The 19,533-nt window shown below is 36.6% G+C and overlaps 1 protein-coding gene across 1 annotated transcript in view; it reads left to right on the top strand.

Annotated features, from left to right (window-relative positions):
- LAMA2 (laminin subunit alpha 2) overlaps positions 1-19,533 on the top strand; it is a 646,015-nt gene that overhangs the window by 530,581 nt on the left and 95,901 nt on the right. Inside the window, exons 38-40 of the mRNA XM_007190832.3 lie at positions 5,087-5,203; positions 5,909-6,072; positions 7,416-7,554. Of these exons, the coding sequence (XP_007190894.2) occupies positions 5,087-5,203; positions 5,909-6,072; positions 7,416-7,554 (420 nt within the window). The remainder of the gene's footprint in view (positions 1-5,086; positions 5,204-5,908; positions 6,073-7,415; positions 7,555-19,533) is intronic.

The following is a 19,533-nucleotide window of genomic DNA, read 5'->3' as shown; positions in this document are numbered from 1 at the left end:
GTCCTTGGAACAGCAGCATTAGCATCACCTAGACACTTGTTAATAATGCAGATTCTCAGGTTCGCCCCAAACCTATCAACTCAGAAACTGGGAGTGGAGCCCAGCAACCTGTGTTTTTAAAATCCTACCCATGATTCAGATGCAGCCTTAAGCTTTAAAGACACTGATATTGATATAAGAAATAAAACACCACCTCTGATGACTTCAGGTGACTTGTATTTAGTGGGAGGCTCACACAAGTAAACTAGTCTGTACACTACAGGAGTTATCATGGAGGTATACAAAAGAAGGGCATCGAAATCACCCCTGGATTTAGGAAGGGCTTCATAGAGGACTTGACACATATGCTAAGTCCTGAAGGGTAAGCTCTAATGAGTCAAAGTAGAAGAGGAAGAACATTCCAGAAATAGGAAAAAAAAAAAAACACATGCAAACATATAGACATTTTGGAGAAATGTCATTGATTTGATAGGATTGGAATAAAGACTGCCTGTGAACTAGTGAGGGGATAGAAAGCCAACGAAGACAGAGAGGGTCCAGACCTTGAGTTATAAGAGAACTGCATTCTGAGAGCTAAGCTGAGGAATTTGGTTTTATCCTGAAATCTGTCAGAAGCAATTGAAATATTGGAGTCATGGATTAAAATTATATTTTGGGGACTTTCTAAGTGGTTCATGTAAACTCGAGGATTGGTTTTGTATTGGAAAATAGTGGGATATAAGGCTAGGAAAGCAGGCAGGAATAATATGCAAATGTCTGTTAGAAACCTACCATTATCAAGATGCTATTGGTAACCAGGGTGTTAGAGGCTGAATAGGAATGATTTCTGGCCTCAGAGAACTTATGATTTCCTGAAAATTCAGGCATTTTAACCTTTCATTATATGTAACACTGTGATTAATATGGGCTCGGAGAATCAAACACCAAAATGATGGCATCATAGAAGTTGATAGAAATGATGGAACAGCATGAGCGGAAACACAGAGCTCTGGAAGTATGATCTTAGGAAATGTCGAATAGAGCAGTGACGCTTGTTCGTAAGCTACATAAGTCTGTAGCAGAAGATGGCTCTGAAAATGGGCCTTTGGAGCCAGATCACAGAAGGCTTTGAATGCAACTTTCTAGAACAGGACAGGGTTAGAATGCCATTTCCAGCAATGGAGAAAAGGCAGAGGAAACTGTGGGCTGAGGGGCAAAGAGAAGATGAGCAATTCAATTAAGCAAAGTAACGTGTTTTGAGCAGTCTGTCCCCGAATTTATCGTTATGACCTTGAACAGGAAGGAGTTGGAAGAAAGGGAAGAATGAGTTGCTAGATAAAGTTAGACAGGAAGATAACTTTTGTAAGTTCTTAATCCACCCCCCAGTAACCCCCCTCAACAACAACAAAAAAAAAAACAGGTGTTAAACTTACAAAGCTCTGGAATGAATTAAGATCTAATCAGAAGTTAAAAGTAGAAATACAACAACTTTGGTGTCTAATCAGAATCACTTAACAATTATGCTTGCGGTATACACTTGGAGAATAATTCTCCCTAAACATGAGCCCCCCTTTTGCTCCTCAAATCTCAAAGCTTCCTATCTTTAAGTATTTTATCCTACATCCTTCTCTATCCATTCCCTGTCTTTATTTATTTTTATAGCACTCATCATTAAAAATATATTATACATTAATTCATTCAATTTTTAATTATACATTAAATTCATTCAATTTTTTTTCCCTCCAGAAAGCCATGAGAAACATGTCTTCTGGCCCACTGTATCTCCAGGGCAGAGAATAGTACCTGGCACAAAGACAGAACAGAAATGTTCTTTCTCAATGAAGAAAGTACTATAAAGCAAACACAAATAAGTGTTATATCGATGCTTTTATCAATATTTAGGAGCTCCAAATCTTCATCTTTCCTTGGTTCAAAGCTAGATTTCATTAGTGTCTAATCTGAAATTAGCCACCACTGAAATCTCTTTAATCCCTAGATCGTTTCTGCTTCAGTGTGATAAAAAAAAAAAGCACATTTTGATCTTTGCATAACAATGGGTTCCTTAAAGTGACTCAAAGAGAGCTTTTATAAAGATTCTAACTCACTGCTTAATTGAAACCAAAATGAATGTAGCTCTTCACCTCACGTACAGGTGGAAATATTCTCCCTCCTATTGATACAGCATTTTGTTACCTTGATTTATAAATACAAACAAGCCATGCTAAAGAAAGTTTCTTGAATGTCTGTCCAGGGTCAATTTTAAATCAGTTCATACAAAAGCTAAGGGCTAAAACTGATAGTTATATAAGAGTGTCAGACCTTTGGAAAATAAGATATGCCTTATAACCAGGAACATCAGGACTACCTCTACATTTGCTGTGCGTGACGGGAGAATGAAGTTTCTCTGATTTAGCCAGGCATGGGAGTAGTTGAATGAACCGAGAGTCACCAGTGCAGACAGAACTATTTACTGAGGAAACTCTTCTAGGTACTGGAGATAAAGTGATACAAAGACTGTTTTATGGAATTTATATTACAGTGAGAAAGATAGTCACTAAACCAATAAATAAGAATATAATATGGCTGCAGCATGGTCTGCAGCATGGGCTAATATGCAAAATAAGTGACTTGTTCTCAGTATATTGCCTGATGAATTAAATGTTATCCTTCGTCCACTAGGTCCAGCTCAATGGGCTGTACATTTCTTCTCCTTCCTATGCATGCATCTTGTGATGAATTGGTGTCTGATTATCATTAAATAGCCTGTGCTTTTAGCAGCTCTTAGAAGAAGCAATCAAGATGGTTCAATCTATACAAAAAATAAAATTGTATTATCTACGTTTCTATAATCGACGGCCACCCTATAAAATATAATTCAGATAAATGAGTTCTAGGAAAAAGAAAATAAAGTAATTATAATAGTTAACAATTCTGTAGTGTTCACTGTGGGCCAGGCAGTGTTCTAAACCAATTTCTCTCAAATTTTATTGTGTATATCAATCACTTAGGGTTCTTGTTAAATGCAGATTCTGAGTTGGTAGTTCCCAGAAAGGCATTGAGATTGTGCATTTCTAAGAAGCTTCCCAGTGATGCCAATACTGCTGATCAATGGGCCATATTTTGAGTATTGAGGGAAAAAGCATTCTACATGAAGCTAAATGGAGGAGGAAACAAGGCAAGGAACTGGGGAAGGGCACATGGTGAAGGCAACTGCAACTGTAAAGGCTCAGAGGCAGGAGTAAGATATGTGTACTGGCAGCAGATTGAAGTGGTTGGTGAAGAGGTAGGGAAAGTAGGGTGTGAAATTAGCACTATCCAATGCAAATAAGAAGTGTGATTTCCACAATTGGAAAGTCAGTGCTTTCACAGCTCAAGACGGAAGCTCTATCATTAGGTAGACTGGGATTCAAATCTTAACTACACTGTACTAACTGTGTGACCTTGGGTAAATCACTTAACTTGTTCAATTTTCTATTCATTTAAAAGGTGATAAACACAGGACGTGTGTTAGTATAGAACTAAATGAGGAAAGCTTGTAAACTACCTGGCACATACTGAAATCTAAATGAATATATAAACTAGCATTGTTATTTATATAAAAAGCATAAATGGCAAAGGCTTAAAATTATAATTGATGCAGTTAAATCCACAGGTAAAAAGGTGATAGAAAGAATGAGTCAGAAATAGAAAGAAAAAAAAAGGCAGTTATGTTCCAAACGGAGAAATAACACTATTTCTTTCTCATTGATTTTACTCTTCTAGACTAGGAGTGAGTTTCATGTGGTTTGAGACAAGCTATCAGTTTCAAAGAAAAATTAGAGTCTGCTCTCTATTTTTTTTTTTAAAGGATTTATATGTGTTTCAAAGAAGTGAGGAAGTACTTACAATGATAAGTTTTTTTGTTTTGTTTTTAACTTTTGGGTTTTACTTATTTATTTATTTATTTATGGCTGTGTTGGGTCTTCGTTTCTGTGCGAGGGCTTTCTCTAGTTGCAGCAAGCAGGGGCCACTCTTCATTGCGGTGCGCGGGCCTCTCATTATCGCGGCCTCTCTTGCTGCGGAGCACAGGCTCCAGACGCGCAGGCTCAGTAATTGTGGCTCACGGGCCCAGTTGCTCCGCAGCATGTGGGATCTTCCCAGACCAGGGCTCGAACCTGTGTCCCATGCATTGGCAGGCAGATTCTCAACCACTACGCCACCAGGGAAGCCCTGCTCTCTTGTTTATGGAACAGTCCATTAAGTTTATTCTTCCATGTGAGAGTTTCTCTTTTTTTTGAAAAGTACTTCCCCTGTTTCCTTTGAAATCCCACTTCTGGGCTTCCCTGGTGGCACAGTGGTTAAGAATCCGCCTGCCAAGGCAGGGGACACGGGTTCAAGCTCTGGTCCAGGAAGCTCCCACATGCCGCAGAGCAACTAAGCTCGTGCACTACAACTACTGAAGCCTGTGCTCCTAGAGCCCATGTTCTGCAACAAGAGAAGCCACCACAACGAGAAGCCCACGCACCGCAACGAAGAGTAGTGCCTGCTCGCCGCAACTAAAGAGAGCCAACGCGCAGCAACGAAGACCCAACGCAGCCAAAAATAAAATTAATTACTTAATTAATTTAAAAAAATAAAAAATAAAAAAAATAAAATCTCACTTCTTCCAATTTTTACAGAACTCCCATAGAATAAATCTGCTTACGTTTATGCTCGCAAAATATTCATTTGGACATAGATTCTGGAATTTAATGTCTCGTTCCAATGTAATTCAGTGTACTACCACATGCTCAGCAATGCATATTCAGTACTTACATTTCAGTTAAAATGGATATCCATCTCACTTTTAAAATATTTTTTAATTCCTCAGCTACCATCACATAACTTTTCTTCTCTTGCATGACTTTCTGACAATAGGAGAAAGAAAGTACCTGTACAGGTATTTAAATAAAGTAACTCTTGGAGGGCTGGCTGGGTAGTCTATATCACACTCATGTAGTCTCACAGTCAACATGACATATCTTGTTTGCAAAGCCTTGTTTAGACAGCGTAGGAAAGCCAGGAATACAGGGCTGGATAGGGTTTTCCCCAAAGGGCATTTTGATGTTTTGTTTATACTGTCCTACAGAAAAAGAAGGAGGCTATTGAAAGTGGCAAACGACAAACTGAGGACACTTTAAAAGAAGGCACTGACATACTTGATGAAGCCAACCGTCTTGCAGATGAAATCAACTCAGTCATAGACGTGAGTATTTGGTGAAACCCAAAGTTAAAAGAAAGGTGATAATGACACAAGCTCTCATAAATGGGAATCAATGAGAAATCTCAGTAGTAAAAGCAAATACTGTTATTTTCTTGTGGGTATAAAGTTGTTTTTGCCTTATTCTATTGTGACCGTGCTCACCCATTGGTAACAGTTAGAACTTCACATTATTCTCTCAGTAGACATGAATGTCTGGTGAGGGTACCCACACACTCACACCAACCTGTATTTTTTTCACAGTGATGAAGGGCATTTCTTGTTCCTAGGACAGCACTTACAATCTGCTTCAATATTCACAGAATATTAGTTAAAAGAGAAATGTAAAGCTACAAACAGACTTTTAACATACTGTCTAATGCAGTAGATACTGATATATGGTGATGCATGGTAATAGAAATGCAAATAGTGTAAAAGATCCCAATGACTATCATTTATGCATTTAGACCTACAAAGTAGCATTTTTTTAAAAAGATTGTCAGGTTCTTCTTGGTATAAATTGCCTTCATATATTTCCTAATCTCTATCATTAAATAATAGCTTTTATTTTCTATTCTTTTTTGCTAGGTTAGTAAATTTAAAGTTTCATAAAAACCTAAGCGTGTATAATTAGATCTCCAAGAGAAATTAGTAAATGAGAGGAGGCTTGGATTCACTTACTTAAAATGCCTTCTTTTCTCTACATATCAGTATGTTGAAGACATTCAAACTAAATTGCCACCCCTGTCTGAGGATCTGAAAGATAAAATAGATGACCTCTCCCAAGAAATAAAGGACAGGAAGCTTGCTGAGAAGGTGTCCCAGGCTGAGAGCCATGCGGCTCAGTTAAATGATTCATCTGCTGTCCTTGATAGGTATGTCATTTGTTGTTGGAAATGTCTATGTATCTTGACACTTGTCCAAAAGTCTTGACTAGCAGAAATGGTAGAGAGTTGCTTTCAAATCTTGATTTTTGTAATTATGCACATACAAGCTAGAGGGCCTTTCTGTGGAAAAGCCTAATTAGAAGGGTCTGGGCAAAACTCTACTGGAGCAACATCAAAAGTCTGAGTTAAAAGTGGATTCAAATATGGCATGGTGGGGAGTGAACACTGCCTTAGGCTACACTTAGAAAAAATATTTTCTGTTCTTTATTGGAGAGCACAGCAGTTTCCTTATTAGCATTTTAAATAATAATGTATAAACGCACATTCTGCTTCAAATTTCAGTTTTATATTTTTAATGAAATCAAACTATTTATTGTTAAAAGGGTGGCTTTTGGAAATGTGGCTCAATACATAGCCTTTAAGTCTTGTTTTTTTCTTTCAAATTCCACGGAGACACGACATATTGCCCTGTGAAATAACAGCTCATTATAACTGGGGTTCTTATACGGGTCAGTGAGGGAGGGGCAACTGGTGGGGTGTGTTTGACTAGTAAACAGCCTTCTAGGTATAACTGGTGTGCTTCCCCTACAGTTTCGGTGTTGTCATAACAAAATAGGTATATTAGCCCCAAGAATAATTTTCCTAAATGAATCTGTATTTAATATACTCCATGTGTAAGGTTCTGTTTCAATACTTAATACTCTTGATACAAAGGAAAATATTAATGTTTGAAGACTCTGGGGAAAAATTTACATACAATTCATTTTATAACAATTTTACAACATTTTTTAACATTTTGCTCATTTATCATGAAGGGTGGTAAATGGAGCAGTAAGCTAGAAGTCAACAGAGGCAGGCTCCAAGTCCTTAATTAGCTAATTAGTGACATGTTGGTCATGTGACCTGAGACAAGCAATATAACCGAGACTCATTTGTCCTCATCTGAGAAATGCACCTACTCTAAAGAGATTTTGTGAAGTTCATTCCAATAATATAGAACAAGTGCTCTGAAACCTGTGCGTGCTTCACAAATAACATAAAGAATCGTCTCACTGCTCATACTTGCATGGTGCTCATGGTTGCAGAAACTTCTGGAGGATGCTGTGGGTACTTAAAAATATGTTGGTAGTATTTCATTGCTTAATTATTTAGGAATATGAGTTTAAACTGAAAACTACAATATAATACAATTAGTAGATACCTCACTATGGTTTGGAATTAACATAATTATACTGACCATGATCATTTGGAAGCCATATTTGCTATAAGTAAGATGTCCTTCAGTTGAGTACCAACTGCTCTGATGTTCTTTTCTGGGGCAATCCCAACAGAATCCTTGATGAGGCCAAAAACATCTCCTTCAATGCCACTGCAGCCTTCAAAGCTTACAGCAATATTAAGGACTATATTGATGAAGCTGAGAAAATTGCCAAAGAAGCCAAAGTTCTTGCACATGAAGCCACAGAACTGGTAAGAAACAAATAGCGTTATGTACTGAGAATGGAGGTCAATCTGTTTGAATAAGTACCTGAACTAAATTTCTCAAATTTCTCAAAGCTCTGGAAAATGCTAGTAAATTAGAATATTTGTTTTGTATTATTTTCAAAGGCTCCTTTTAAATTTTATCCAAAATAGATTCTCAGTCATAGCAGAACTCTTTTCTCAGTCGCCTACTACTTTCCACTATTAATAAGGGTCTTGAAATTATCGCAGATGCCAAATAGGTTTGCGCCATCAACTCGCAAAGGAAAAACAGTCAAACATAAGACTCTGAACAGGGAAATTTATCACTATTATTCCATATGTCTTCACTAAGAAAGTGCCCTGGAAATTAACACCAGAGCTTATAGTCACATACAAATTGATTCTATGTAAAGTTTGATTATAAGGCGCACATTTTACAAACACGCCAGTTCATATATTTCTAAACTATTATACTGTTTTTATCAGTTGAAATGTTTACCTTCAAAGCTACTTTTGGCTGCTGTCATTGTTCAAAATAAATTTGCAATTAATATTTTAGAGTTTTCGGGTTCTAAGTATAGCACATTATCTGAGTATCTTCAATAGTAACAAATCTTTTTCCTTTACATGTAGAGCAACATTTTGTAACCAAGTTATGTGATAAACCTTGGTAATACTATTTTAGATCAAAATTTCATTTCATAGGAAGCAGATGGTGAGTTAAAATGTTCAGAACCATCACTTACTCCTTTGGCTTCACACAGAATCCCCCAAATACATCAGAATTTCAAGAGAAAAAAAATTTGATTGGACACTTGACTGTGAATGAAATATGCATAAATAGTGGGTGTTGAAGAAACAGATCCGTATTTTCTTTGCTTTGGTATTGAGCACAAATGCTTTCATGGATTTCAGGGATATTGGAGGTATTTGACACACTCTTTGCAGGTTTATTTTATGGTCATGGTGAATGATGCATCATATTCCATCAGCAGTTACTACTGTTTTGGTTTCTCTGGAATGAATTCTACCAATACCATATGTTCTGTTTATTTCTTATTCAAAATCATGACACAATTATTACAGAAACTTCCCTATGTTCAATTATCCTTTCAAAATGAACCATTTTTCAAATCTATTTGAAGATCCTAGTCTTCAAGTTCACCATTTTCATCTGACCCATGTTTTATTGGATCACCATTTTCAGCATTTAGCACAGTACCTGACAGAGAGTAGACACTCGTGAGTAAATGAATGAATGTCATTCTAATTGACATTTTTCATGCCTATTTACAACATTTTGTACCAATAAAGTCCTCATTATTGTCATTGCTTCATTTTTATAAACTTCTAACATTTTATGTTAAAGACCTGTTTATTTTCACCCAAATTTAATACCATCACTTTATACTCAGGAGACTCTCATATTCATGCCAACATGAAATATTCACTTTTCCTCAACACTGATGCTTATACATTATAGGCTTGCCAAACTCAAACAGAGCTAGGACAAGTTTTTTGTTGTTGTTTTTTGTTTTAACTAGGACAAGTTTTACTGCATTACAGCATGTCCCCCTGTTATTGTTATTCCTTCTCTTTAAGCCATGTAAAAATAATTAAATGTCTGAAAAATTACAAAGTAAAAGCTAAAGAGAATCACTGATTTATTAAGTGGCTATCAACAAACACACAGAAGACTGATTTGGCCAGAAAGTTTGTTGGACCGTGTTTCAAGAACAGAATAAATAAAGTTTTAATTTTAATAATTCATTATAATATAGTTCTATTATACTGGAAAAGAAATATATTTGCCATTAAATTGAGCAATTACCTAAATAGTACTAGCATTCCATAAATGTTAGAGCTGTTATTATTGCTAGAGCTATAGATAAACACAGAAGAGTAAGATTAAGTTTATTATTTATGTATGAAAGAGTCATTTGAGTCTAGTCCTGCAAAGAAGGAAGAATGTTTTCAATGAATTAGAAACAAAGGACAAAGAAACAAAGCAGGAATTTATACAAGGAGAAAAAGGACATATTAGACAAGCAATAAAGCAATCAATTACTACTGTGAAGAAGATGGACGTAAGATAATGTGAGAAGAAAAAAAGCATTGAAAACACCATACGAAAAGAAACAAATGAATATGGAATAGTCTCAAAGCATAATTGACAGCATTTGTAAAGCCACTTCACTTTTAAAAATCTGCTTAAGTCTACCTATTTGTAGTGCACACATAATCAACAATGGAATTGAAAGGAAAATATGAGTGAGAAAAAAGTTGATCCTTTATTTTAATTAAATAATAAGCAGGTAGAGGTTATAAACAATTCAAGTTGTAGTATAGTTCCTATGTAAAAAGTTAACAGCCCCTTATCTTGTATATATAATTTATTTAAATATCAAAATGAAATATTATTATTTTTTCATTCTTTTTTATTTTTTTTTTAACATCTTTATTGGAGTATAATTGCTTTACAATGGTGTGTTAGTTTCTGCTTTATAACAAAGTGAATCAGTTATACATATACATATGTTCCCATATCTCTTCCCTCTTGCATCTCCCTCCCTCCCACCCTCCCTATTCCACCCCTCTAGGTGGTCACAAAGCACCAAACTGATCTCCCTGTGCTATGTGGTTGCTTCCCACTAGCTATCTATTTTACGTTTGGTAGTGTATACACACATGTCCACGCCACTCTCTCATTTTGTCACAGCTTACCCTTCCCCCTCCCCATATCCTCAAGTCCATTCTCTAGTAGGTCTGTGTCTTTATTCCCATCTTACCACTAGGTTCTTCCTGACCTTTTTTTTTTTTTCCTTAGATTCCATATATATGTGTTAGCATACTGTGTTTGTTTTTCTCTTTCTGACTTACTTCACTCTGTATGACAGACTCTAACTCCATCCACCTCACTACAAATAACTCAATTTCGTTTATTTTTATGGCTGAGTAATATTCCATTGTATATATGTGCCACACCTTCTTTATCCATTCATCCAATGATGGACACTTAGGTTGCTTCCATGTCCTGGCTATTGTAAATAGAGCTGCAATGAACATTTTGGTACAAAATGAAATATTATTTTAGGAACAGACATTATGAAAAAACACACTATATTTCTATTAGTGCTAGGCAGAAAAATACTATTATTTTATTATTGGTACGAAAGATTGTTTTCCCTACACGTGATCTCCAAGGTAACATCTCATTTTATACCTCTCATTGGTGGGCACAAGGAGAAAGAGAAAGGAAATATGTCACCGTTTAGAAAATAGAATATGAAGATCCAGTAATTTTTTTCTAATCTTTATTGCTTTGCTGCTATAAAAAGTCCTCAGACTCTAAAATAACAGAGAATTAAACCTTTAAAAAGGGGCTTCCCTGGTGGCGCAGTGGTTGAGAATCTGCCTGCTGATGCAGGGGACACGGGTTCGGGCCCTGGTCTGGGAAGATCCCACATGCCGCGGAGCAACTGGGCCCGTGAGCCACAACTACTGAGCCTGCGCATCTGGAGCCTGTGCTCCGCAACAAGAGAGGCCGCGATAGTGAGAGGCCCACGCACCGCGATGAAGAGTGGCCCCCACTTGTCGCAACTAGAGAAAGCCCTCGCGCAGATACAAAGACCCAACACAGCCAAAAATAAATAAAAAATTTTTTTAAAAAAACTTTAAAAAAATTTTCCAGATCATAGGTGAACTTAAAACCTATGTTATCAAGCAGATCAGATTTTAGAAGATGAAAAGTAGATTTCATATGCTGCTGGATCCTTGAGATGACCACCAGAGGCAATAGGCACAGTGTCAGTAGCACTGGGAGATGAGCCCCTCTGTCCTTTTCACTGGGAAGTTCTTAGATGCTGTGCACTTGAATCTGGTATATCCAAACAGCAAACAACGACAAAAAGGAAGTCTAATGTAGAATGGATTCCTTAGATCTGGTTCTTTAAGATCCTGAAGAATCATCACACAACAATAATCACACAATCTCCATCTATTCTGAAATGTTGTCCTCCTTCCTTCCTTTCTTTCTTTTCTCCCTCTCTCCCTTTCTCAAAGTGAATGGAATGTGCTCTGTGATATATACTTCAGTGTAGAAAATGTAGGCAGTCCTCACCTTACCTAGGTATCTTCCATTAAAAAAAAAAGAATCACTTTTTCACTTCCCACAACAACTGAATATTTCTTGTTCTTCTATACCCTCTTCTTTACACTGCAATCATTGTTACTGTCTGAAACTCTCCCTCTCTCTCTCTCTCCCCCACACATGCACACCAACAAAATTCCTTAATACCCTCGAGTCCAGAATCCTCTTTCTCAATTAGTCTCAGTCTCAGTGTTTAGTCTGGTCTTCACTAAGAATCAGCATTAGAAATTGAGAAGAATTTATACTTGCTTTCAACACCAGTACACAATGTGGTCTTCCTCTTTATTCTCCAAATTCAAGTTCTGTCACTTGCTACAGTTACCCATCACTCCTGGGAGCCATAAGTCTAAATATCTTCGGCATGATCTTTCTCAGGCACATCTAGGAAAAAATAATATAAAATGCAGAAGAAAGTGAGCGCAATTTGTAAGTAATGCATTTTCTCATAGAAACAATAATAGTGGGACAGTTAGTAAAGAACAGTGCTGTGTAAGTGATATGTAGGCTTCAGATGAACTAAAGAGAGGGGGGAAATTCTGAAAAAAATATTATACAGGAGGAAAATATACCTAAAATTAAATAAGTTTAAAGCCTTAGACACCTGATCCTAAAAATACGTGAACTGCTGTTGTAAGTGACTTCCCACTGTTGATTCCTTAGTATGAGGAGAGTAAAAATCCATAGAAACTCGAAGTTTTTTCTTCAAAAAACTTGAAACTTGAAGGAATTTTTTCTTGCTTTAGGGTCGAGTCTACAGAATAAATTGGATTTTTGTAAATTCACTCTTATGTGACAGATCAGTGGGGAGAAAAGCCCTGATAGAAAATAAGGTTACTAGAAAGCAAAGTCAGGGAGCTCTGATAACATGGCAGTCTGAGTTAATTCAGATCCATCCTAATGTGAGAAATTCACAGAAATGCTAGGTAAATTCTAACTCACCAAAATTTAACACATACTTTATTTTATAAAGAGGAAACAAAAGAAAATCTAAAAATAAAAACGAGAGTAAAACAGAATAGCACATTCTAGAGCTGGCAGCTTGGTGACTCAATGAATTTGGAACATAAATATAGATCATATGTCTAGGGACTGGGATTTTAAAGCCCAGGCAGGGAGAGAAGACATCACAGACATCATCCTAAACCTACAAAAGAAGGAGTCTTTTTTTTTTTTTTTTTTTAACTTTTGGGTTTATTTATTTATTTTTGGCTGTGTTGGGTCTTTGTTTCTGCACGAGGGCTTTCTCTAGTTGCGACAAGTGGGGGCCACTCTTCATCGCGGTGCGCGGGCCTCTCACTATCGTGGCCTCTCTTGTTGCGGAGCACAGGCTCCAGACGCGCAGGCTCAGTAATTGTGGCTCACGGGCCTAGTTGCTCCATGGCATGTGGGATCTTCCCAGACCAGGGCGCGAACCCGCGTCCCCTGCATTGGCAGGCAGATTCTCAACCACTGCGCCACCAGGGAAACCCCAAGGAGTCTTTTTTGACTAATCGAAAGTATGCAAAACCGTGAGACTTGGAAACAATTGTTCTCATCAACAAACACTCCTTCTAGCCCAGAACATGCCAAGGAGCGTTGTTACTTTTCATGCCTCCAGTTGTGAAAAATGTCTCTCATAAGTTGCTAAAACCATAAGCCTGTGGATTGAAGTCCAAATTTATACCGTATATATTTATATATGGATTAAAGTCCATATGGTACAAGACTTTCCAAGCTAAAAATTTAATGGGGAGAGGAGGGGAACTGATCCTGGCTCTTGCAACCTCTAGAGCATCTAGAAGGACACAGAAAAGTGGTCTGTTTGGATACACTATAAATAATAAAGTAGGAAAGAGGGTAGGCAGGCAAAGTATGTAACATGATCCTGAAGTTATTCAAAAATCTGAAAGAGAATATACATAAAAGTGTTTAAAAGTATTGAAATGTTAAAAAGAATAGAAAAGAGTGACAAAAAGAAAAAATACAGAAGATTACAGAAATTTGTAACAGAAGCAAATAAAATTTCTAAAAATAAAATATATAGGAAAAGAGAATGAGTTAATAGAAAGAGTTGAATACATTACCCAGAATGCAACGAGTATGGTAAAACATAAAAGGAGTGTAAGAAACAAGGAATATAGATTGTAAAAATGAAATGAAAATCTATTAGGTGTTCCAGAAGTTGAAAAGGGTGAGAATGGGGAATAGTAATAGTAAAAGAGATACTGAAAATTTTCAAGTGCTGGTGAAGGATATTATATGATTTCTCAAGTTAAGGAAGCCTATCACAATAAATAAAATAAGTCCACACCTGGAAAGATCATTGTTATACTACAGAAACTAAAGAGAAAAAGAAAACAAAATCTTAAAATAATTAGGGAGAAAAGGCTTTGGGTCAGATGCCAACTGCACAGCCACAGCATCCGGGGCTTTGAAAGATGTTGCATCTCTGCCTGCTTTCTACTCTGGGCATTCTGCTCCCATGGCCTGCTGCCACCATTTCACAGCTTAGTGACTTTGGTGTTTTCTTATTCCTACTTCCTTTTACCAGAAAATAATGTCTCCAGAATTAAAATTTAAGCTGAAAATAGGCCGTGAGGGGACAGAAGCATGAATAACTCCATGAGAATTTCATTTGCACTATTTCACAAGTAATATTCCATGATTTTCATATAGGTAGTACTTGGTATATAGCAGCTGATCACTAAATGTAAATTGCCCCCTCCCATCTCCAAACATTGATACTAGGAATCTAGAAAGGTTAGGATGCTCCAGATTTTCAGAATGAACAAGACATATATACTGCCAAGAGAGATAGGAAAGTTGAATAGAGAAGAAAATTTCAAAGAAAAAATAAAATTACTTTCTTTGCCTACTTAGTTTGAGATCATCTATGAATATTTATTTGAATGTAGATGCCTTGTAGGATTTTTTTATTGATTAGAATTAGGTTCAAGTGGTGTGCCAGAATTTCCTAATCAGGCTGTGGAAAGAAGATAGCAGGTCAGAATTTGAGGATTAGAAGATCTGTCTCCAAGTTGAGTGCATGTTGTCCATGTACTGAGCTGTGTCAGCTAAAGTAATAGCTTTTTAAGAAACTTTGTCCAGTCTATTCGGATCCCTCTCTTGGCTTAATGCCGATAGTTAATATCGACCCCAAAGCTTAAAACTTTTTTTTTTAATTTTATTTATTTATTTATTTATTTTGGCTGTGTTGGGTCTTCGTTTCTGTGCGAGGGCTTTCTCTAGTTGCGGCAAGCGGGGGCCACTCTTCATAGCGGTGCGCAGGCCTCTCACTATCGCGGCCTCTCTTGTTGCGGAGCACAGGCTCCAGACGCGCAGGCTCAGCAATTGTGGCTCACGGACGTAGTTGCTCCGCGGCATGTGGGATCTTCCCAGACCAGGGCTCGAACCCGTGTTCCCTGCATTGGCAGGCAGACTCTTAACCACTGCGCCACCAGGGAAGCCCAAAACTTATTTTTTAATCTGGTTTAATATTCAATCTCCAACTATCCTTCCTTGACGCAGTTGTGGTGCTTATAATAGGTGCTTCTGAACTATTTATTGACCTGAGGTATTAAGTATGTTCACATTTTCAATTTTTTCTATAAATTTTTTAAAACCTTTTTTTAAAACACATATTTATTGTACTTAATATATAATAGCATTATGAAACGCACAGGAATAAAGATAAATAGAATTCTTGCCTGTCTTCAAACCAGCAATAATCATTTAAGTTTTTATTTGTCATGCTAATAAAAATAATACTTTCCAACTTTTACTTTCATAATTTATTCTTTTCCATTATTGTAATTTTTCCATTCCTTATTATTATTTTCTTTATTGTTATTTCTTTTAATACTAGTAGTATTATTCCGAATAATTTCTTCTTTTTTATTAATTTTTGAGTCCATATGTAGCCAGATTTTTTTTTTTCACCATGATCCAGTGGGATTTATTACACAGATGCAAGGATGGTTCAAAACCTGCAAACCAACCAATGTGATACACCACACCAACAAATTGAAGAACAAAATACACATGATCATCCCAGTAAATGCAGAAAAAGCCTTTTTTTCTTTTCTTCTTCTTCTTTTTTTTTTTTTTTTAATTCTTTTGGGCCTGACTTCCTTCATTCAATATTATGGGGTTTTTTCAAAATTTTTTTTTTAATATTTGAATTTTATTTGATTTTTTTTTTATACAGCAGTTCCTTATTAGTCATCAATTTTATACACATCAGTGTATACATGTCACCCCAGTCACCCAATTCAGCACACCACCATCCCCAACCCCAGCCACTTTCCCCTGTTGGTGTCCGTATGTTTGTTCTCTAAATCTGTGTCTCAGTTTCTGCCCCGCAAACTGGTTCATCTGTACCATTTTTCTAGGTTCCACATATATGCGTTAATATACGATATTTGTTTTTCTCTTTCTGACTTACTTCACTCTGTATGACAGTCTCTAGATCCATCCACGTCTCAGCAAATGACCCATTTCCGTTCCTTTTTATGGCTGAGTAATATTCCATTGTATATATGTACCACTTCCTCTTTATCCATTCGTCTGTCGATGGGCATTTAGGTGGCTTCCATGACCTGGCTATTGTAAGTAATGCTGCAATGAACATTGGGGTGCATGTGTCTTTTTGAATTATGGTTTTCTCTGGGTATATGCCCAGTAGTGGGATTGCTGGGTCATATGGTAATTGGTAATTCTATTTTTAGTTTTTTAAGGAACCTCCATACTGTTCTCCATAGTAGCTGTATCAATTTACATTCCCACCAACAGTGCAAGAGGGTTCCCTTTTCTCCACACCCTCTCCAGCATTTGTTGTTTGTAGATTTTCGGATGATGCCCATTTGAACTGGTGTGAAGTGATACCTCATTGCAGTTTTGATTTGCATTTCTCTAATAATTAGTGCTGTGGAGCAGCTATTCATGTGCTTCTTGGCCATCTGTATGTCTTCTTTGGAGAAATGTCTATTTAGGTCTTCTGCCCATTTTTGGATTGGATTGTTTGTTTTTTTAATATTGAACTGTATGAGCTGTTTATATATTTTGGAGATTAATCCTTTGTCCATTGATTCGTTTGCAAATACTTACTCCCATTCTGAGGGTTGTCTTTTCATCTTGTTTATGGTTTCCTTTGCTGTGCAAAAGCTTTGAAGTTTCATTAGGTCCCACTTGTTTATTTTTGTTTTTATTTCCATTACTCTAGGAGGTGGATCAGAAAAGATCTTGCTGTGATTTATGTCAAAGAGTGTTCTTCCTATGTTTTCCTCTAAGAGTTTTATAGTGTCCGGTCTTACATTTAGGTATCTAATCCATTTTGAGTTTATTTTTGTGTATGGTGTTAAGGAGTGTTCTAATTTCATTCTTTTATATGTAGCTGTCCAGTTTTCCCAGCACCACTTATTGAAGAGACTGTCTTTTCTCCATTGTGTATCCTTGCCTCCTTTGTCATAGATTAGTTGACCATAGGTACGTGGGTTTATCTCTGGGCTTTCTATCTTGTTCCATTGATCTATGTTTCTGTTTTTGTGCCAGTACCATATTGTCTTGATTACTGTAGCTTTGTAGTATAGTCCGAAGTCAGAGAGTCTGATTCCTCCAGCTCCGTTTTGTTACCTCAAGACTGCTTTGGCTATTTGGGGTCTTTTGTGTCTCCATACAAATTTTAAGATTTTTTGTTCTAGTTCTGTAAAAAACGCCATTGGTAATTTGATAGGAATTGCATTGAATCTGTAGATTGCTTTGGGTAGTACAGTCATTTTCACAATATTGATTCTTCCAATCCAAGAACATGGTATATCTCTCCATCTGTTGGTATTGTCTTTAATTTCTTTCAGCAGTGTCTTATAGTTTTCTGCATATAGGTCTTCTGTCTCCCTAGGTAGGTTTATTCCTAGGTATTTTATTCTTTTTGTTGCAGTGGTAAATGGGAGTGTTTCCTTAATTTGTCTTTCAGATTTTTCATCATTAGTGTATAGGAATGCAAGAGATTTCTGTGCACTAATTTTGTGTCCTGCAACTTTACCAGATTCACTGATTAGCTCTAGTAGTTTTCTGGTGGCATTTTTAGGATTCGCTATGTATAGTATCATGTCATCTGCAAATACTGACAGTTTTACTTCTTCTTTTCCAATTTGTATTCCTTTTATTTCTTTTTCTTCTCTGATTGCTGTGAGTAGGACGTCCAAAACTATGTTGAATAACAGTGGTGAGAGTGGACATCCTTGTCATGTTCCTGATCTTAGAGGAAATTCTTTCAGTTTTTCACCATTGAGAATGATGTTTGCTGTGGGTTTGTCGTATATGGCCTTTATTATATTGTGGTAGGTTCCCTCTATGTCCACTTTCTGGAGAGTTTTTATCATAAATTGGTGTTGAATATTGTCAAAAGCTTTTTCTGCATCTATTGAGGTGATCATACGGTTTCTATTTTTCAATTTGTCAATATGGTCCACCACCTTGATTGATCTATGTATACTGAAGAATCCTTGCATCCCTGAGATAAATCCCACTTGATCATAGTGTATGATCCTTTTAATGTGTTCTTGGATTCTGTTTGCAGGTATTTTGTTGAGGATTTTTGCATCTATATTCATCAGTGATATTGGTCTGTAATTTTCTTTTTTTGTAGTATCTTTGTCTGGTTTTGGTATCAGGGTGATGGTGGCCTCATAGAATGAGTTTGGGAGTGTTCCTTCCTCCACAATTTTTTGGAAGAGTTTGAGAAGGATGGGTGTTAGCTCTTCTCTAAATGTTTGATAGAATTCACCTGTGAAGCCATCTGGTCCTGGGCTTTTGTTTGTTGGAAGATTTTTAATCACAGTTTCAATTTCATTACTTGTGCTTTGTCTGTTCATATCTTCTGTTTCTTCCTGGTTCAGTCTTGGAAGGTTATACCTGTCTAAGAATTTGTCCATTTCTTCCAGGTTGTCCAATTTATTGGCATAGAGTTGCTTGTAGTAGTCTGTTAGGATGCTTTGTATTTCTGTGGTGTCTGTTGTAACTTCTCCTTTTTCATTTCTAATTTTATTGATTTGAGTCCTCTCCCTCTTTTTCTTGATGAGTCTGGCTAATGGTCTATCAATTTTGTTTATCTTCTCAAGGAACCAGCTTTTAGTTTTGTTGATCTTTGCTATTTTTTTTTTTTGTCTCTATTTCATTTATTTCTGCTCTGATCTTCATGATTTCGCTCCTTCTGCTAACTTTGGGTTTTGTTTGTTCTTCTTTCTCTAGTTCCTTTAGGTGTAAGGTTAGATTGTTTATTTGAGTTTTTTCTTGTTTCTTGAGGTAGACTTGTATAGCTATAAACTTCCCTCTTAGAACTGCTTTTGCTGCATCCCATAGGTTTTGGGTCGTTGTGTTTTCATTGTCATTTGTCTCTACGTATTTTTTGATTTCCTTTTTCATTTCTTCAGCAATCTCTTGGTTATTTAGTAACGTACTGTTTAGCCTCCATGTGTTTGTGTTTTTTACTTTTTTTTTCCCTGTAATTGATTTCTAATCTCATAGTGTTGGGTCAGAAAAGATGCTTGATATGATTTCAATTTTCTTAAATTTACTGTGACTTGATTTGTGACCCAAGATGCGATCTATCCTGGAGAATGTTCGGTGCGCACTTGAGAAGAAAGTGTAATCTGCTGTTTCTGCATGGAATGTCCTATAAATATCAATTAAATCTATCTGGTCTATTGTGTCATTTAAAGCTTCTCTTTCCTTATTTATTTTCATTTTGGATGATCTGTCCATTGGTGTAAGTGAGGTGTTAAAGTCCTCCACTATTATTGTGTTACTGTCTATTACCTCTTTTATAGCTGTTAGCAGTTGCCTTATGTATTGAGGTG

The sequence above is a fragment of the Balaenoptera acutorostrata genome, chromosome 14 (assembly GCF_949987535.1).
Source record: "Balaenoptera acutorostrata chromosome 14, mBalAcu1.1, whole genome shotgun sequence".
NCBI classification, from domain to species: domain Eukaryota; kingdom Metazoa; phylum Chordata; class Mammalia; order Artiodactyla; family Balaenopteridae; genus Balaenoptera; species Balaenoptera acutorostrata.
Note: the sequence above shows the minus strand (reverse complement) of the source record. Positions and strands in the feature narration are given on the sequence as shown.